A 17,944-nucleotide genomic window follows, 5' to 3' on the forward strand; every position below is an offset into this window, starting at 1 on the left:
TCGAGTAATCGACTGAAAATTCTAAAGATGTCGATCGATCGGGATGCCGATCGATCGGGCCCGATCACGTCATTTTCAAAGTATCGGAATCGGCAAAAAAATATCGGACATGCCTTTTTTAAATATATATATATATATATATATATATATATATATATATATATATTTTAATTAAATCGTTTTCTAATTGTATTTAACGCTACAGACAAAATGTCTTACACTCGTCCAGAGTCTTTAGTTTTGGCTTAAAGCAGGGCTGTCAAATTTATCGCGTCGATGGGTGAAATAACATTAAAATATTTAACGCAATGAACGCATGCGCTACACTACCCACTCACGCATTGTCGCATTCAATCTATAATGGCACCGTAGTACGAACACATGGAGCGAAAAAGCAACGTAAAATGAGTAGAGAGAATTTTGGCAGCCTTTGAAGCCTTTTTTTAATTGGCTAAAGCCTTAAGGCCGAGTTATACTTCCTGCGCCGTCAAGGAAGACCCGAGTTACGACCCTACGCCGTAGCCTGACGCGCGCCTCTTGAGTTTTCTAACCAGGCCCGGAGTGACTAATCGGGAGCTTCTGGACGATTCCAGAAGGGCCGGCCGGCCAGATGGGCCGGTCCGGGTTTTATTAAAAAAAAAAAAAAAAAAAATTACACTGTTATCATTTTTTGTTTGGTATTTATTTGTGACAGTGTCACTGAGTATAACTTACATTCTGTTACCGCTGTCCCTGTGGGCCGTCTTAAAAAAAAAAAAAAAAAAAAAAAAAAAAAAAAAGTAATTTTTTTTCCAGACTCATCCTCACGTGTGCAGACGAAAAATACAGCATGCAGCTCCGCCCCCTAATTGTAGTCTGTATTGAGCCAAATTAGCTGCTAATTCGGTGCTCGGATGGATAAAAAGAGCAAGGGTGGCGCTGAAAAATAAGAATTAAAAAGAGAAAAGCACTCGTGAAAGAATCGGCAAAATGCGCAAAAATAGCTATTTTTTTTCATGCAGCGACCTTGCTGCCTCAAACTACAGAGGATTACAACGAAAGTGGTAAGGCCAGATGGCGAATAAAATGCAACTTGCACCGTGTGATACGACAATATGTAATTGTGGAAACTTTGGCTTCTTGTAGCACCTCACAAGGGATATGTAGCAGCAAGCATTAGCCATAATGAACACACCACAGGTGCAGAGCTGGAAGGTAGGATTGCCATGTCGTTCAGCGAGTTAACATTAGAATTAATGTAATCATTTACGTGGCGTTTTTAAAGTGGAAATGGAAAATGGATAATAGTATCATTAGAAGTTGTTACAATGTGCAATACGTATTCTTTATTTTTCATATTGTTATGTTGCTATGTTTGTTTTATCTGTAAGCACTCATTTTGTTAATATTTGATGTTGCAGAAAAGGTCTTATTGATTCATTTATTTTAGGGCTGTCAAAATTATCGGGTTAACGGGCGGTAAATAATTTTTTAAATGAATCACGTTAAAATATTTGACGCAATTAACGCACATGCCCTGCTCAGACAGATTTAAATGACAGTACAATGACATGCCCACTTGTTAATTGTGTTTTATGGAGTTTTGCCGCCCTCTGCTGGCGCTTGGGTGTGACTGATTTTATAGGATTCAGCACCCATGAGCATTGTGTAAGTAATTATTGACATCAACAATGGCGGGCTACTAGTTTATTTTTTGATTGAAAATTTTACAAATTTTATTAAAACGAAAACATTAAGAGGGGTTTTTAATATAAAATTTCTATAACTTGTACTAACATTTATCTTTTAAGAACTACAAGTCTTTCTATCCATGGATGGCTTTAACAGAATGTTCATAATGTTAATGCCATCTTGTTGATTTATTGTTATAATAAACAAATACAGTCCTTATGTACCTTATGTTGAATGTTTATATCCATCTTGTGTCTTATCTTTCCATTCCAACAATAATTTACAGAAAAATATGGCATATTTTATAGATGGTTTGAATTGCGATTAATTACGATTAATTTTTAAGCTGTAATTAACTTGATCAAAAATTTTAATCGTTTGACTGGCCTAATTTATTTTTCAAATGTATCCATTTTTAAATTTGTTCAAAATATGTTGTGTTGCACTTGTTAAAATAGAGCCACCTTGTTAAACAACCATTACCTGCACTGAATTGGAATACACAGAATTACAGTACACGGCTTTAGAGAACACTGAACTTAACACGTGTATGCATAATGACATAATTTTAAATGAGTGGGCCGGTCTGAGGCATGAAATTCCAGGGCCGAAAATGAGTCCCACTCCGGCCCTGTTTCTAACCTTCGCGTCGCGTAACGCGAAAACGGACTGTGATTGGTCCGCTCAGACTGTTGTTTCCGGTTTAGCGCCAAATCACCGCCATTGTAGAATAGAATCAAACATTATTTTCTACATGCAAAAATGGACCGACGGGAGTATCATCGAAGAGCAAGTCTCGTCGAGACATTATTGTGAGTGCCAAATGGCAAGGTCGGCGATTAAAAAAAAGAAAAATGGAAGAAGAACCGAGACGTGTGTGTTCGGAATCGAGTGGCCACACGAAGCAGTGACCCAGTCGGCCAAAAACTCCCGACTTTTTATCACTTTGTCGTATTTTTGGTTGGTGCACTTTATCATTTATTGTGTACATATATTTGCTGTGAGTCTGTGACTTATTTACGTGTCACACTTCAAGTATATGAAGAGTAAAGCACAGATTTGGTGTCAAAAGATTTGTTTTGATCTTTAATTTTAAATAACAGACAGTTCACACGCGATACATCATCACTGATTTAGAGTGCCTCGGTGCTATTTATGATAACGTTAAAATCAAGGCTCCCGACGCAGTTTGGGAAGTTCCATAGATGCCAGAAATCTGCTATGGCTTCCCACTGGCTGGTTGTAGGACACGGGAATCAAATCGGGCTGGAGTGCTTTGCAGACCTTGAATGCAGTGCTCGACGCTGGTTTGAAGCTAGCCGCCACAGCTAGCTCTCTCCACCCGAGTCTAAAACTCTCTGTGCGGCATCAAAAGTCGGCCAGACCGCCTCGAAACCATCTTCTGCGTCGCCTGCCCCTCAACATTTGTATGTTCAATATTTATTCAGTGTTGATGAGCAGAATATTTACTTTCAAGAGTTCCATCTTGCATTGTTTATTTTTTCTCCGACTAGCGGAAGTCAACGAGCATGCCCAAAAACCATACAAACATAACGCCACATCCCTCTAGCGGCTTGGCGGTGATTTACAGAGCAACGCGTTCCCTCACCGCGGAACTATTGAATGTCAAATGACGCCGTAGTTGCTGCGCTGTCACCGCAACGTGGGAGTATAACTTAGGCTTTACAATCCCTCTCTCAACGATTAGAATTATCGTGGGAAGCAATGTGGGGAAGAAAGGTAGTAGTTGATCTTTTTCTCAACACCCTATTTTATTTCCCAACGCTGAGAAGATATATCAATTGGCACCATTACGCACAGTCATGGTTGCACTTCCCATCATGCATTTGGGCAGAAGTTAAATGGCTGCAGTATCATTTACTGAAAGCTCATAAAAATCCACTAGATGGCAATATTTAGTCACAATATACAAAGTCACATTTATCCTTTAAGAATTACAAGTCTTTCTATCCGTGGATCCCTCTCACAGAAAGAATGTAAATAATGTAAATGCCATCTTGAGGATTTATTGTCATAATGAACAAATACAGTACTTATGTACTGTACGTTGAATGCATATATTCGTCCGAATTTTATTCATTTTTTTCTTAATGCATTGCCAAAATGTATATGATCGGGAAAAATTATCGGGAATGATTGGAATTGAATCGGGAGCAAAAAAAAAGCAATCGGATCGGGAAATATCGGGATCGGCAGATACTCAAACTAAAACGATCGGGAGCAAAAAAACATGTTCGGAACAACCCTAGACAATTCTATCGATTAATTGAGTAATCGGATAAAACATTTATTTTAGGTAAAGAGCAATTATATATATATACATGAGAAAAAAAGAAATTTAATCCAATATTGAACCATTTTCAGTCAATCAATGTCTTTGTTTTCGATGTACATTGTTGAAAACAGCCAACAATTGCATCTCAGATGTGATTAGAAAAAAAATTCACTTTCACTCAAAAAACTTCTAGATCTTATATAAAACATATCTTCCCTAAAAATGTAATTGCGCTTAATAACACACATCACTTGAAAGCTATGTGTTTTTTTCCACGTGTTTCAATTGAATTTCCATTTGTGTCAAGCTATTTTTAAGATCTAGTTAAGTTTTAAGATAGTCTAAACTTTAAGTATTGAAAGGATTATGAGTTTTTGCAGTGTTCAAAATAAATGTATGATACCTGCTGTATTGGAGCAGATTAGGGACCAGTGCTACTTGGTGTTTTATTCAGCACTGACTACTGAGCTAAAACTGACAGTTAGCTTTATTATGTTTTAATTTCACACCCTCATCACTCTACAGCGCTGTGTTTTACAGATTAAATAAAGCATGTATGTAAGACACGTTAGCCACGCATTGACAGTGGTCATAATCAATAGAAACCTAGCCCTCTGAAGGGCTAACGTTACGAGAGCGAGTGACGGTAACGTTATATTTATTAGCGCTGAGAAGTCTACTGCTTAAAGATGGCGGCTGTTTACTAACGCTGCCCAGACGCGGCCGAGTCTGTCATTTCCTCGGGGTGCATAAAATGACTCGGATCAGTTTTTAAACTCGAGTGGCTCGAGTATTCGTTTCAGCTCTAGTAGATATCACATATACAGTGGGGAGAACAAGTATTTGATACACTGCCAATGGGTTTTCCCATTGTCAGTGTATCAAATACTTGTTCTCTCCACTGTGTATATATATATATATATATATATATATATATATGTGTGTATATATATTAGAACTAGATGCAAAATGACAGACACGGCACTAGATGCTTTAGTAAATAGCCGCTATCTTAAAGCAGAAGATGTCTTAGAAAGGCTCTGTTGTAGAGAACCTTCCTAGCGAACCTAAGTAACTTTTTATCTAAAATACTCCTAAATCGGCAAAATCTTGACTTCAATCTATTTTTAAATGATGAAACAGTTTTAAAACTTTCACATGTCGAAAGTAGACAGAAGGGAACTAATGCAATAACGGGAGCAATTTTAACAGCAATTGAAACAGCCCCACAGCACACGGTCCCAGTTGAAGCCTGGGACTCTGTGCTTTGGTCAGATGGGACCAAGATTGAGCTTTTTGGCAACAAACACTCTAAGTGGGTCTGGCGTGCCACGAAAGATGCGCATGCTGAAAAGCACCTCATACCCACTGTGAAGTATGGGGGTGGGTCAGTGATGCTGTGGGACTGTTTCGCTTACAAAGGCCTGGGAACCTTGTTAGGGTGGATGGCATCATGAATGCTTTGAAATACCGGGACATTTTAAACCAAAATCTGTTGCCCTCTGCCCGAAAGCTGAAGATGGGTCGTCACTGGGTCTTTCAGCAAGACAATGACCCTAGACATATGGCCAAATCTACACAGAAATGGTTCACCAGACACAAAATCAAGCTCCTCCCATGGCCATCTCAGTCCCCAGACCTTGTTTTGTTATTAAAAGGGGGTTGTACAAAGTATTAACACCAGGGGTGCTAAAAATTGTGACACACCTTATTTGATGTCAAATAATTATTTCTTTATGTGGGATTTTTTTCTCCACTGAATGAATGCACTTGAATTGAACGTTGGATTTTTCGGGAGTAAACGGGGGAAAAACGGGAGTAAACCTCAACTTCCGCACTTTCAAACGAGACCAATTAGTGGCACATGGGTGACATAATTACAACTTGAGGAGGCTTAAGGGTTAATAAAGTAAAAAATAAGATACTGTGAGGTACAAAAAGATACTGTTAGTGAAAAAAAAAAGACTGGGAAAAAATTGGCGGATGAAACTCCTCCGTCGTAAAGTCAAAATCGTGTAAATCGAGTACGTTATAACCCTGTAACAACCCGTATACATCTTCCAAAACTGCCTGATAGCACAGATGTAAGTAAGCCTGCACCTCTTCTATTTGAAGCGTTATTGACATCAGCGCTGCAGTGCTCTGAAAATACAGCAAGTCTCTATTTTGGGTCCCGGCTCTCGGCGCAAATTCATTCCAGCTTGCCGTTCCGCCCAAGACGACCGTCCACTGCTCACTTTTGCTGAGAAGTCCTGTTTGAGATGCACGATAACATCGGTCACCGATAATTATTGGCCGATAATGGCAATTATGACGTCACACAGATAATCCAGATAAAATGAAATTCAACTGATAATGCAATCCGATAATTATATACTTGATTTAGCCTCCAAATGTGCGCAATCAACAGTTTTGTCCAATTCTGCTAGTTTTAAGGTGTTTTTGCAGTGTAGTAATGTGATATATGTTAGGAATGGCTGACTTTTAAAGGCATTTTTGTGCGACTTGGATGTTTACTCTCTAAGTAATTGTTGCCAAAAGCTTACCAATGTCATTGCCATTGTTTAGATGTTGGAATTTACTACTTGTTCACATTTGATGTGGAAAAAAATAGCACTAAATTACATTTTTGCACAGTAGCATTAGATCTTTGTATACTTTAAAATTTTACAGTCATATTTGAATAGAATTATCGGCATGACATTATCGGTTATCGGGTGGAAGGGGCAGGAAATTATCGGTTATCGATATCGGTTGAAAAATGTATTATCGTGCATCACTAAGTCCTGTTACAAATATACAATGAATAGCTTGACGCTGAACTCCTCACACGAGGCCGTCACTAGTTCGAAACTGCCCGGATGGGCTAAAAATCCAATTTTGGCTGCCAGTCTGAACAAGTCCTTAGTGTCGGTAAAAATACACAACATGAAAATCACGGCGGGAGACTGAGCAAAGCTTGAAATTAACCAATCACGTGATATTTTTCCATTTCCAGTGACCAGAAGACGTTACTGTTAAAGAGCTTCACCTTCAAAAGCCCGATCCCCTCCACGTTAAACAGGAGGAGTCGGAGATGCCGTACATCAAACAGGAGGAGGAGCCAGAGACCCCCAGCATTAAAGAAGAAAAACAGGAAGATGAAATCCCCAAGTTTCCAATGACTGTCAGTGTGAAGAGTGAAGAAAATGAAGATCCAATCGAAGAGATCGGAGCAGCGAAACCTACGAGTGACAGCTCATTTCAACACCTGCCAACAAAAGGAGATGGACGATCGCAACCTGACGGTTTGTTAGCGCTGCTCTCAGACAGTGACGACGTAACTTCACACGCTTCTGATTTTAACACTGATGAGGAAGATAAATACTTTGACCTAAATGCTTCAAAATGCTTAAACAAGTCATCATTGAAAAGAGACACAAAAGCGGTTGGGAAGCCTTTTAGCTGCTCACTTTGTGATAAAACATATTCTGGGAAACGTCAATTAAAAAGACACATGCATAGACACACTGGGGAGAAGCCTTTCATCTGCACATCTTGTGGTAAACGATTTGCTGAGAAGGGAAGTTTAAAGAAACACACAATGACACACACTGGAGAAAAGCCTTTTCCCTGCTCAGATTGCCATAAAAGATTCTCTCGGAAAGCACAACTAAACTGTCACATTAAAACACACACTGGAGAGAAGCCTTTTGGCTGCACAGTTTGTGATAAACGATTCGCTGAGAAGGGAAATTTAAACAAACACTCAGCCACACACACTGGAGAGAAGCCTTTTCCCTGCTCTCTTTGTGATAAAAGATACTTAACGAAGTTAGATTTAAACAATCACACAAGGACACACACTGGGGAAAAGCCTTTCGCCTGCACACTTTGCAATAAAAGATTTTCTTGGAAGCCTTCGTTGACAACACACACTCGTACACACACCGGGGAAAAGCCTTTTCTCTGCACATTTTGTGGTAAACAATTCTCTGACAAGAGAAATTTAACCAAACACACAGTCACACACACTGAGCCAGAAACTCATAGCATTAAAGAGGGACAGGAAGATGAAATCCCTAAGTTTCAAATGACTGTCAGTGTGAAGAATGAAGAAGACGAAGTTTCAATCAAAGAGAGCGGAACAGCGAAACTTTCGAGCGACAGCTCATTTCAACACCTGACAACAAATGGAGAGGGACGATCGCAACCTGACGGTTTGTTAGCGCCGCTCTCGGACAGCGATGATGAAACGTCACACTCTTCTGATTTTAACACTGATGAGGAGGATAAAGACTTTGACCCAAATGCTTCAAAATACTTAAACAAATCGTCATTGGAAAGAGACACAAAAGCGGTTCGGAAACCTTTTACCTGCTCACTTTGTGATAAAACATGTTCTCTGAAATATAACTTAAAAAGACACATGCGAACACACACCGGGGAGAAGCCTTTTGGCTGCATAGTTTGTGATAAACGATTCGCTGAGAAGGATAGTTTAAACAAACACACAATGACACACACTGGAGAAAAGCCGTTTCCCTGCTCAGTTTGCCATAAAAGATTCTCTCGTAAAGCACTACTAAACCGTCACATTAAAACACACACTGGAGAGAAGCCTTTTGGCTGCACAGCTTGTGGTAAACAATTCACTCATAAGGCAAGTTTGAACAAACACTCAAAAGACACACACTGGAGAGAAGCCTTAGCTTATTTACATTAGAAAATGGGATGTCTTTAATGTATTTGTTCAGATATAGCATCGGAAATCACAGTGAGTTGCCATAGCACACTACAGCCAATGTTTAACAAGTTAAACGAGTCGGCGCCTTTGAAAGGTTGTACTCCCGAGCTTCTTCGGTAAGTTCAAAGCAGCTCCCTTGTCACTCATTGTTTAACAAGCTGCAGTTGCCTGCTGAGAAAGAAAAGCTTCAGGAGGGAGAGTGAGAGGCTGTACGTGATCGGATAGGACACGGCGATAAACTCCTGCTTTTTTTTAACCTGAAAAAAATCCGCGATGGACTGAGGGTGCGATGTTTGAAGCGCGAAGCAGCGAGGCGACGCTGTAATTTTATAATTAGGGATGTCCCGATCCAGGTTTTTGCACTTCCGATCCGATACCAATATTGTTTTGCACTTCGGGTCTGATACCGATACTGGCCGATATCGACCTATCTAAGCATGTATTAAAGTTTAAAGTTATTTAGCCTCCTTACTTTGTTGTCAGACTCATGTTGAAAAGGGTTTTAGTTCTCTTGATAACAACTAGCAAGCTGAATTAGGTGAGTTTGAATAACACACAACGGTTGGTAACAAGAAACTGACCTGTTTACTCAGTGTCAAACACAAAACATTCTAAATAACAAACAGAAATGGCATAGTCAGTAAAACGTGCAAATAATATTGTAAACCAGTGGTCTCAAACCGGTCCTCAAAGGGCCGCAGGGGGTACTGGATTTCATTCCAACCAAACGAGACAAATACCTTTTCACCAATCTGGTTTCTTACAAGTGTAATCAGTTGATTGCAATCAGGTGCTGCTTATGTTAGTAGAAACCTCATTGGTTGAACTGTTTGTGCTGGATCTGTTGGAACAAAAACCAGGACCCACTGCGGCCCTTTGTGGAGTCGGTTTGAGACCGCTGTTGTAAACTGTCTTTAAAAAGCAAAACACACGAACAACCTTGGTGGAAAATCCCACAAACCCACCAAGCTATTAGACGCTTTTAATGTTTCGTGCATTAGTTACAAAAATTGTATAAAAAGCCTCTCAGGTTTAAACGATTATTTCAGTACCAAGTTAACATTTTAAAACAGTATATAAAATACTCAAGTCCCTATTCTGTATCAGCAGCTTTAAACTACATTCAATTCATTTAATTTTGCGAATCAACTGTTGTTAAAATGCTCCCGTTATTCCATAATTTCCCTTCTGTCTGCTTTCGACATGTGAAAGTTTTAAAACTGTTTTGAAGATAGATTCAAGTCAAGATTTTGCCGATTTAGGAGTATTTTAGATAAAAAGTTAATTAGGTTCGCTTGGAAGCTTCACAACAGCCTACTAGGGAAGTCTCCTGCTTTAAGATGGCAGCTGTTTACTAACACATCTAGTTTTCCATACTTCAGTGTTGCTAACGCCGTCAAGTCTGTTGTTTTGCATCTCGTTCTATATACATATGATATCTATTATCTACAGTAAAACGATGTTGACGTAGTTTGTAGCGGCTGTCAGCAGCAGTCAGGTATTCTTGTGTTTTTTATCCAGCGGCATGAGTTGAGCTAAAGCCGTGAGTTGAGCATTGGCATTACCCGGGTCTATGACAAGCATGATGTTTACTCTCGGGACGCAATGCAGTCCGTTTCTCATTGCGTCCCGAAGACCGCGCTGTGTATTAGTTCCGTTTTATACGACATATTTCAATAATCGGAATTTGGATGTTTGTGAATTGTTCTCGAATCTTCCACGGCTGAATCGCTCAAGGATGTAATGACAGCTGGGCATGTTGTACCGTGGTTCTAAGTGTTGGATGGTGCGTCTTTACGCACGAGAGATAATGGCTCGTCATCCAGAATGAATTCTTCGGCAATGACTCTCGTTATTCCCTGGGCTTTGGGACTGTCGAGTGCCAGTTTGTCACGCATAGCAAAAGTTTCTGCCAGTTTTAGTTGCGTAGGACCTGTCTTTTTGTTTTCGGTTTTCTTAACATGATACTCCTTATGTTGTTTGTGGTGGTATTTCGCTAAATGCTTGATTAGGTTGGTTGTATTAAAACGTCTTACAGCTTTACCACCACGCTAGACTTTGTTGTGGCATATGTTGCACTCTGCCTCTTCGTCTTTGTCGTCCTTTAAGGTGAAATGATCCCACACAGCTGACATTTTTACCGATAAAGTCTCTCGGGAAATTGGGAGACGGTAATGTAGTGTGTTGAAGGTTTGCCGTAAAATGCGGACCGGATTTTAGGGAAATCAAAGCAAAAACTGGAATGTATTATGTAAATTGGTGCGCTGGAAAACCCGCACCGGACTTAAAAAAAAAAAAACAGGATCGGAATTTTTCCGTGTCAGCCAATCCGATACCGATGCGCATTTTTTTGCCCACATCGGCGTTCGATCCGATCCAAATATCGGATCGGGACATCTCTAGTTATAATAATCATGCTGTCGCGCGATTACAATTTTTAATTGCAGCCAGATGGGTTCACGCTTGTTACGCTGCCTCAGCGTGCCCCATTTGGCCATTAAAATCTAAAATTAAGCTATACCAGGATCAAGTCAATAGGATGATACTCTCTCATAGAGCTCGCGGCATTGAAAGCGTGTCACGGGGTCTTGAATTCATAACTACAGGATGCTGAAATAGCCATAATTTAACGCGCAAAGGGGGTCGGGGGTTACGTTAGTGATGTTAGAAACGATCTTAACAACAGCTTCTTTAAAAATGTCTATTTTCGACCGGACCAAACGTCAGGCTGGCCCACCGGGTTTTGTCCCGGTCCTCCCAATTAGCCACTCCGGGCCTTCTTTGATGCTTGACTTCTTTCTGTTGTTGTTTGTCCAATTTCCAAACGTTATCTGAATAATTTTCGGGAAGATTTATATATTCGTCTTGTGCATTGTAATCATTTGGAATCTGCTTCATTGTAGATTTACTGGACCTTTTTATGATTACTAGCAAATATTGTTGTTCATTACTGACTGACTTACTTCAATTTTTGTGAACTGTTTTTAACGGTCTGTACTATAAATATTGGTTATATATACCAGTACTCTTTGCATTGCATTAATTTACTTCATTGGACGACTGTGGTATCGTGCTTTTAATAAATTAAAATAAAAATAACATTGTTTTTGGCAGCCTTTTTAATTTTCGTCTTTCTTTTGGACGAAAATACTTGCTCAAAATGTTTTCGTCTGTAAAATTCAAAATTTTTAGTGGGAACAAAGGTTTCCAACAATTTTGAGGAAACATTGACAGACGAGCATATACTTAAGCGTCTATAAGGAGAATCCCTGACTTAGTCATATTACTTACTCGCCAGGAAAACGGTACATTTTCAATGAATTAAACCCACTTGGACGCCACGAACTGAATGTAAAAGTTCAATTTAAGACGACGCTCGCCACACTAATTGCTAAAGCTAATGAGAATGCTATGCTAATGCTGCGAGTTAAATTTAGTGTGTGATGATCACTTCGCGCAGACCTTTAATGGCTAAAGCAACATTGGGTATTCTCTCATGCCAAGATAAGAAAACAGCTTACCATGTGTCTCGAAACAAGCAAGCCAGAAGGGCTGCCTAGCTTTGCAGCACATCCAAAACCCCGCGCTGCACATGTGACACGACTCAAACAATGATACAATAAAGGCTGACGTATTACACGTACAGTAAGAAAATGAACACAAACATATGACAGAAACTGTTGCGTTGTCGTCTCGTCAGGTGAAAAATGGCAATCTTTTCGTTATGTTACTGTTGTCCAGGACACGTACTTACGTAGCTCTTCAACCTCACGTCATTGTTATGAAAAAAATATCAACAAATTTTATGAAATTGAAAAAAAATATATTCTCAATTATAAATAAATACATTAAGGAACAACAAATTCAAGCTTGTGGACACGTTTTGGGAGACACAGAAGAGACACCATATGATGTAGCTGCTTTGTTTTCTAGTTTGTAAGCCACAGGTGTTAATTATTTTCAAGTGCAACGTCCGAGACAGTTGCCGCTACCATTTAGCAAAGACTTTTTCTCAATATACCATGTAATTTTTTTTTCTTATCTTGGTATATTGTTTCACAGCACAATGTCATCTATATAAACTGTTATTGAAGCAACGAGGCTTTTCAGCCAATTGGTTCAAAGCTTCATGGTGGTTCATTTGCTTTGAAGTGGGCTTGAATCCCAAGAGGTCAACAGTGTTGAAAATTTTAGAGATATTTGTTTGGGAAAATGATATGAATGTGTTTGTGTAACTATAGACCCTACTCACCGACTTCACAGAATGACGTGTCGCTGTATCCGGCCGCCATATTGTCCGTCTCTGTTTAGCCCTATTCGCAATGGTTTCAATTAGTCGTTCAGTTTATAGAGCAATTCGTGGAAGCCCCAGTGCTTTCAGACGCGGTAAACTCATTGGATGCGTTGCATAAAAGGCGTTATGTGGAAAAGCTTCAGTCTATCCATTCGCCAGATCCATATTTGATGCCTAAATCGATATTTTTCGACCCGCTGTCTTCGCCCTCTCTGCCTGACATCTGCTACCCTGATATCTACAACTATCTTGTCCACAGAAACTCGGCCTATTCTCACGAAACTTTGAAAAACATTAAGAGCAGCACTCTAAGCAACATTACCCTGTGTGATTTCTAAAATGGCGACAATCCAAAAAAAAAAAAAAAAGTTGACTGCGATGGCCGACGCTTCAAGGATAGGTGGATATTGGACTATTTCTTCAATAAAACACGCAACAACTGTGTCTGCCTCATTTGCAAAGAGACAGTCGCTGTTTTCAAAGAGTTCGATGTGACGCGATAATAACGACACGCTGACATGTACAAAATGAGGGGCGGCTAGCTTGACTTCGTTTTAACGAGTGGAGGGTGGCTTGACCGCAGTTTCGCAAGAGCCCGAGTGTCGAAAGAGAACGCCACAAAGACGAGACTGTTGAAATTATGAATTTAAAAAAAATAATAAAGCAAATGTGACACACAGAAGGGCTTGCTAACATTTGTTTAAATATATTGTTCTATATAAATCAGCCAAGGTAGCCCCCCGCATTTTTACCACACCAAATCTGGCCCCTTTTGCAAAAGGTTTGGACACACCTGTTTAACTGATGATCCGTAGACGAGGCCAGCTTCTTTCACTTGGTACCAGCTAAATATTATTCAAAATGTTATGATGGTGGAAGAAATAAGCATCTTGAATTTGAAACTATGTTGTCGGTGATTAGCCTCGCAATGATCTTAATTGTGGTTGTCAGCCCAAAACCCTCTAAATATATATTAAATGCATCTTACCAGATATAAAATGACTACTACATAATCCGCGGTAATCGTTTGGAGCCCAGTTTTCTCGTCGAATTGCGGCGGTCCATCTTGCTCTCCTCTCCGGGTCTCTGGGAATACGGTAGAACTTCAAGTCTCTCCGTCTATCTTCTCTGTTATTGCAACCAACCGCCACACACGCCTTCACCATTTTGATTATTAATGTTAACGAGCAGAAAAACACGCCATAATAGGAGGAATTTACGTAGCGGTAATGCATATACACGACAAGTAGACGGACAACATGGCGCAGAGGCGTGGTTGTGACGTCATGTGAGTAGGGTCTATATGGGCAAAACGCAACAAGTGCTATTTAGATCATTTGTTTTTCGTTTTTATTCACAAATAATAATTTTCCTTCAGTGTTTGGATTTACTTTTTTCTTAGGAAAGTATTGCTCCAGTTAATATTCTTTCACAGCCCAGAATCCATAAAGTATGAAATAAAACATACACCAAAATAATCAAATTCCTCCTGGAAAACTTGAAATGTCAGCTGTTTCCAAGAGCGTGATTTTTCAATTTTTATCCTGTGTCCCACAGACGTCAAAGTGGAAGCTCTTCACCCGGAGAAACACGACCCCCCCCATGTTAAACAAGAGTCCATCAAACAGGAGGCGGAGCCAGATAACCCCAGCTTTAAAAAAGAAAAACAGGAAGAGGAAACCTCCAAGTTTCCAATGACTGCCGGTGTAAAAAGTGAAAAAGATGAATGTCCAAGCGAAGAGAGCAGAGCAACAAAACGAGCAAGCAGGAGCTTGTTTCAACACCTGACAACAAAAGGTGAGGGACGATCGCAACCGGACGACGTCTTAGCGCCGCACTCGGACACCGACGACGTAACATCACACTCTTCTGACTATAACACCGATGAGGAGGATGATGAAGTTGAGCAAAATGCTTCGAAATCCTTAAACAAGTCATCACTGAAAAGCGACCCAAAAGAATGCGCGGGTGGGAAACCTTTTTCCTGCTCAACTTGCAATAAAACATTCACTACGAAGAAATATTTACTCATACACACTCATACACACACTGGAGAAAAGCCTTATGTCTGCCCACTTTGTGGTAAAAGATTCACCCAGAAGGGAAATTTAAACATACACACAAGAAGACACACTGGAGAGAAGCCTTTCACCTGCTCTTCTTGCGATAAAAGATTTTGTACGAAGCATGACTTAACAAGACACGCAGGAACACACACTGGAGAAAAGCCCTTTGTCTGCACATTATGTGGTAAAAGATTCACCCTGAAGACATGTTTAACGATACACGCAAGAACACACACCAGGGACGAGCCTATTGTCTCCTCTGTTTTCAATGAAATATTTCGTAGGAAGGAAAACTTAAGACACACGAGAACGCACACCAGAGATAAGCCTTTTGTTTGCTCTCTTTGCGATAAAAGATTTTCCTGGAAGAATGTCTTAACAAGACACACGAAGACACACACTGGAGAGAAGCCTTTCGCCTGCTCTCTTTGCGATAAAAAATTTCGTTCGGAGGAACGCTTAAGAATACACACGAGGACACACACAGGAGAAAAGCCTTTTGGCTGCACATTTTGTAGTAAAAGATTCCCCCGGAAGGAAAGTTTAAGTTTTCACACGAGGACACACATTGAGGGAAAGCCTTTCGTCTGCTCTTTCTGCAGTAAAAGATTTTCCAGGAAGAATGTCTTAACAAGACACATGATGACACACACTGGAGAGAAGCCTTTCGTCTGCTCTCTTTGCAATAAAAAACATTGTACAAAGGACGAATTAACAAGACATATGAGGAGGCACACAGGGGAAAAGCCTTTTGTCTGCACATTTTGTGGTAAAAGATTCGCCCAGAAAGCACAATTAATAAGACACACAAGGAAACACACTGGAGAGAAGCCTTTCGTCTGCTCTTTTTGCGATACAAGATTTCGTACGAAGCAAGAGTTGACAAGACACACAAGAACACACACTGGAAAAAAGCCTTTTGTTTGCTCTCTTTGTGATAAAAGATTTTGTTCGAAGCCAACGTTGATAAAACACGCGCAAACCCACCAGGCAAAAGGTTCACCTGGAAGCGAGTATTAAACGATTTTATTTTTTCCTAAATAATATCGGACCTTAATGGAAACAAAGAGAAAAATCCAACCTTCAATACTAGTGCATTCATTCAGTGGGGAAAAAATCCCACATAAAAATAATTATTTGACATCAAATAATGTTTGTCACAATTATTAGCCCCCCTGGTGTTAATACTTTGTACAACCCCCTTTTGCCAACAAAACAGCACCTAATCTTCTTCTATAAAGTTTCACAAGGTGGGAAAAGACAGAAAGAGGGATCTTTAGCCATTCCTCTTTGCAGAATCTCTCCTCTTCAGCTCACCCCACAGGTTTTCAATGGGGTTGAGGTCTGGGGACTGAGATGGCTATGGGAGGAGCTTGATTTTGTGTCTGGTGAATCATTTCTGTGTAGATTTGGCCATATGTTTAGGGTCATTGTCTTGCTGAAAGACCCAGTGACGACCCATTTTCAGCTTTCGGGCAGAGGGGAACAGATTTTCATTTAAAATGTCCTGGTATTTCAAAGTACAGTGGTACCTCTACATACGATCGCTTCGACACACGAACTTTTCGACATCCGACGTAAAATTCGACTCGCCATTTGTTTCTACATCCGACGGCATGCTCGAAATACGACGACAATGGCAGCACCGCAGACGAATGCACGGCGGATTTTCTTGTGTGACAAATCAACACTGGTTTCAGAAAAGGTTGGTACGGGTGGTGAAACAAGAAAAAAGTTGACGCTTACTTTCTAAATGAAGATGCAAATGACAGAAAAATATGAGCGTAGGGTGGGCATCCGTGAAATGGCTCAACAATACATCTCCACGGTCCTCCTCCGACCATCGTTCGCCAGTCTTTATAAGTTAAGCTGACAATTCTTATTGTGGTAACATCTCCAGAGAAATCGCCAACTTCGCCACATTTTTATCATTTATTTCACAACTTATTCAAAACAAAAACACCTTCTGTCTGCCGCAATTGACGGTGTTCTCAAGAAAACATTCAAAGTGAAAGTGAAACTCAAGCTCACCGGTCTGTCTCTGGCACGTCAGCCCCGCGGTGCGTTCAGGGTCGGCAAAAAACGTCCGCCACATTAGAACCCGATTCGTTACATTAATACAGGAATTATTATTATTATTATTATTATTCCGATTTTGATTTATAATTTATTTGTTTTGCTATGTGTAATTGCCATTTGTAATAGTACCAGCAGTATTTTTTAAGGATTTAGTGGAGGTTTTTGGGCTGTGGAACGAATTAATGGAATTATAATGTATTCCTATGGGAAAATCCTGCTCGACATACGACCATTTCGACTTCCAAACAAGGTCCTGGAACGGATTAACTTCGTATGTAGAGGTACCACTGTATTAATGATGCAATGCACCCTAACAAGGTTCCCAGGGCCTTTGGAAGCGAAACAGCCCCACAGCATCACGGACCCGCCCCCATACTTCACAGTGGGTTATCGCTGTTGACGCGATAAATTTGACAGCCCTACTTTAAGCCAAAACTAAAGACTCTGGATGAGTGTAAGACATTTTGTCTGTAACGTTAAATACAATTAGAAAACGATTTAATAAAAAAAAGAAATATATTAGGGCTGTCTAACGATTAAAATTTGTAATCGAGTTAATTACAGCTTAAAAATTAATTAATCGTAATTGCAATTAATCGCAATTCAAACCATCTATAAAATGTACCATATTTTTCTGTAAATTATTTTTGGAATGGAAAGACAAGACAAGATGGATATATACATTCAACATACGGTACATAAGGACTGTATTTGTTTATTATAACAATAAATCAACAAGTTGGCATTAACATTATTAACATTATGTTAAAGCGATCCATGGATAGAAAGACTTGTAGTTCTTAAAAGAAAAA

At 39.9% G+C, this 17,944-nt stretch overlaps 2 protein-coding genes across 6 annotated transcripts in view; both read left to right on the forward strand.

Moving 5' to 3' along the window:
* Window positions 1-17,944, forward strand: part of LOC130911875 (gastrula zinc finger protein XlCGF57.1-like) — a 262,137-nt gene that overhangs the window by 74,604 nt on the left and 169,589 nt on the right. The window lies entirely within an intron of this gene.
* LOC130911851 (zinc finger protein ZFP2-like) overlaps window positions 1-17,944 on the forward strand; it is a 63,328-nt gene that overhangs the window by 9,280 nt on the left and 36,104 nt on the right. For 2 of the 5 annotated variants that reach the window (XM_057829457.1, XM_057829474.1), the window contains exons 3-4: window positions 6,966-7,254; window positions 14,545-14,784. In XM_057829457.1, coding sequence (XP_057685440.1) covers window positions 7,044-7,254; window positions 14,545-14,784 — 451 coding nt within the window. In that variant the 5' untranslated portion in view covers window positions 6,966-7,043. Of the gene's footprint in view, window positions 1-192; window positions 1,044-1,125; window positions 1,195-6,965; window positions 7,255-14,544; window positions 14,785-17,944 lie in introns of those variants that run through there. The other 3 variants (XM_057829494.1, XM_057829484.1, XM_057829467.1) reach the window with 2 other exon arrangements.

Source organism: Corythoichthys intestinalis, chromosome 1, assembly GCF_030265065.1.
Source record: "Corythoichthys intestinalis isolate RoL2023-P3 chromosome 1, ASM3026506v1, whole genome shotgun sequence".
Classification (NCBI taxonomy): Eukaryota; Metazoa; Chordata; class Actinopteri; order Syngnathiformes; family Syngnathidae; genus Corythoichthys; species Corythoichthys intestinalis.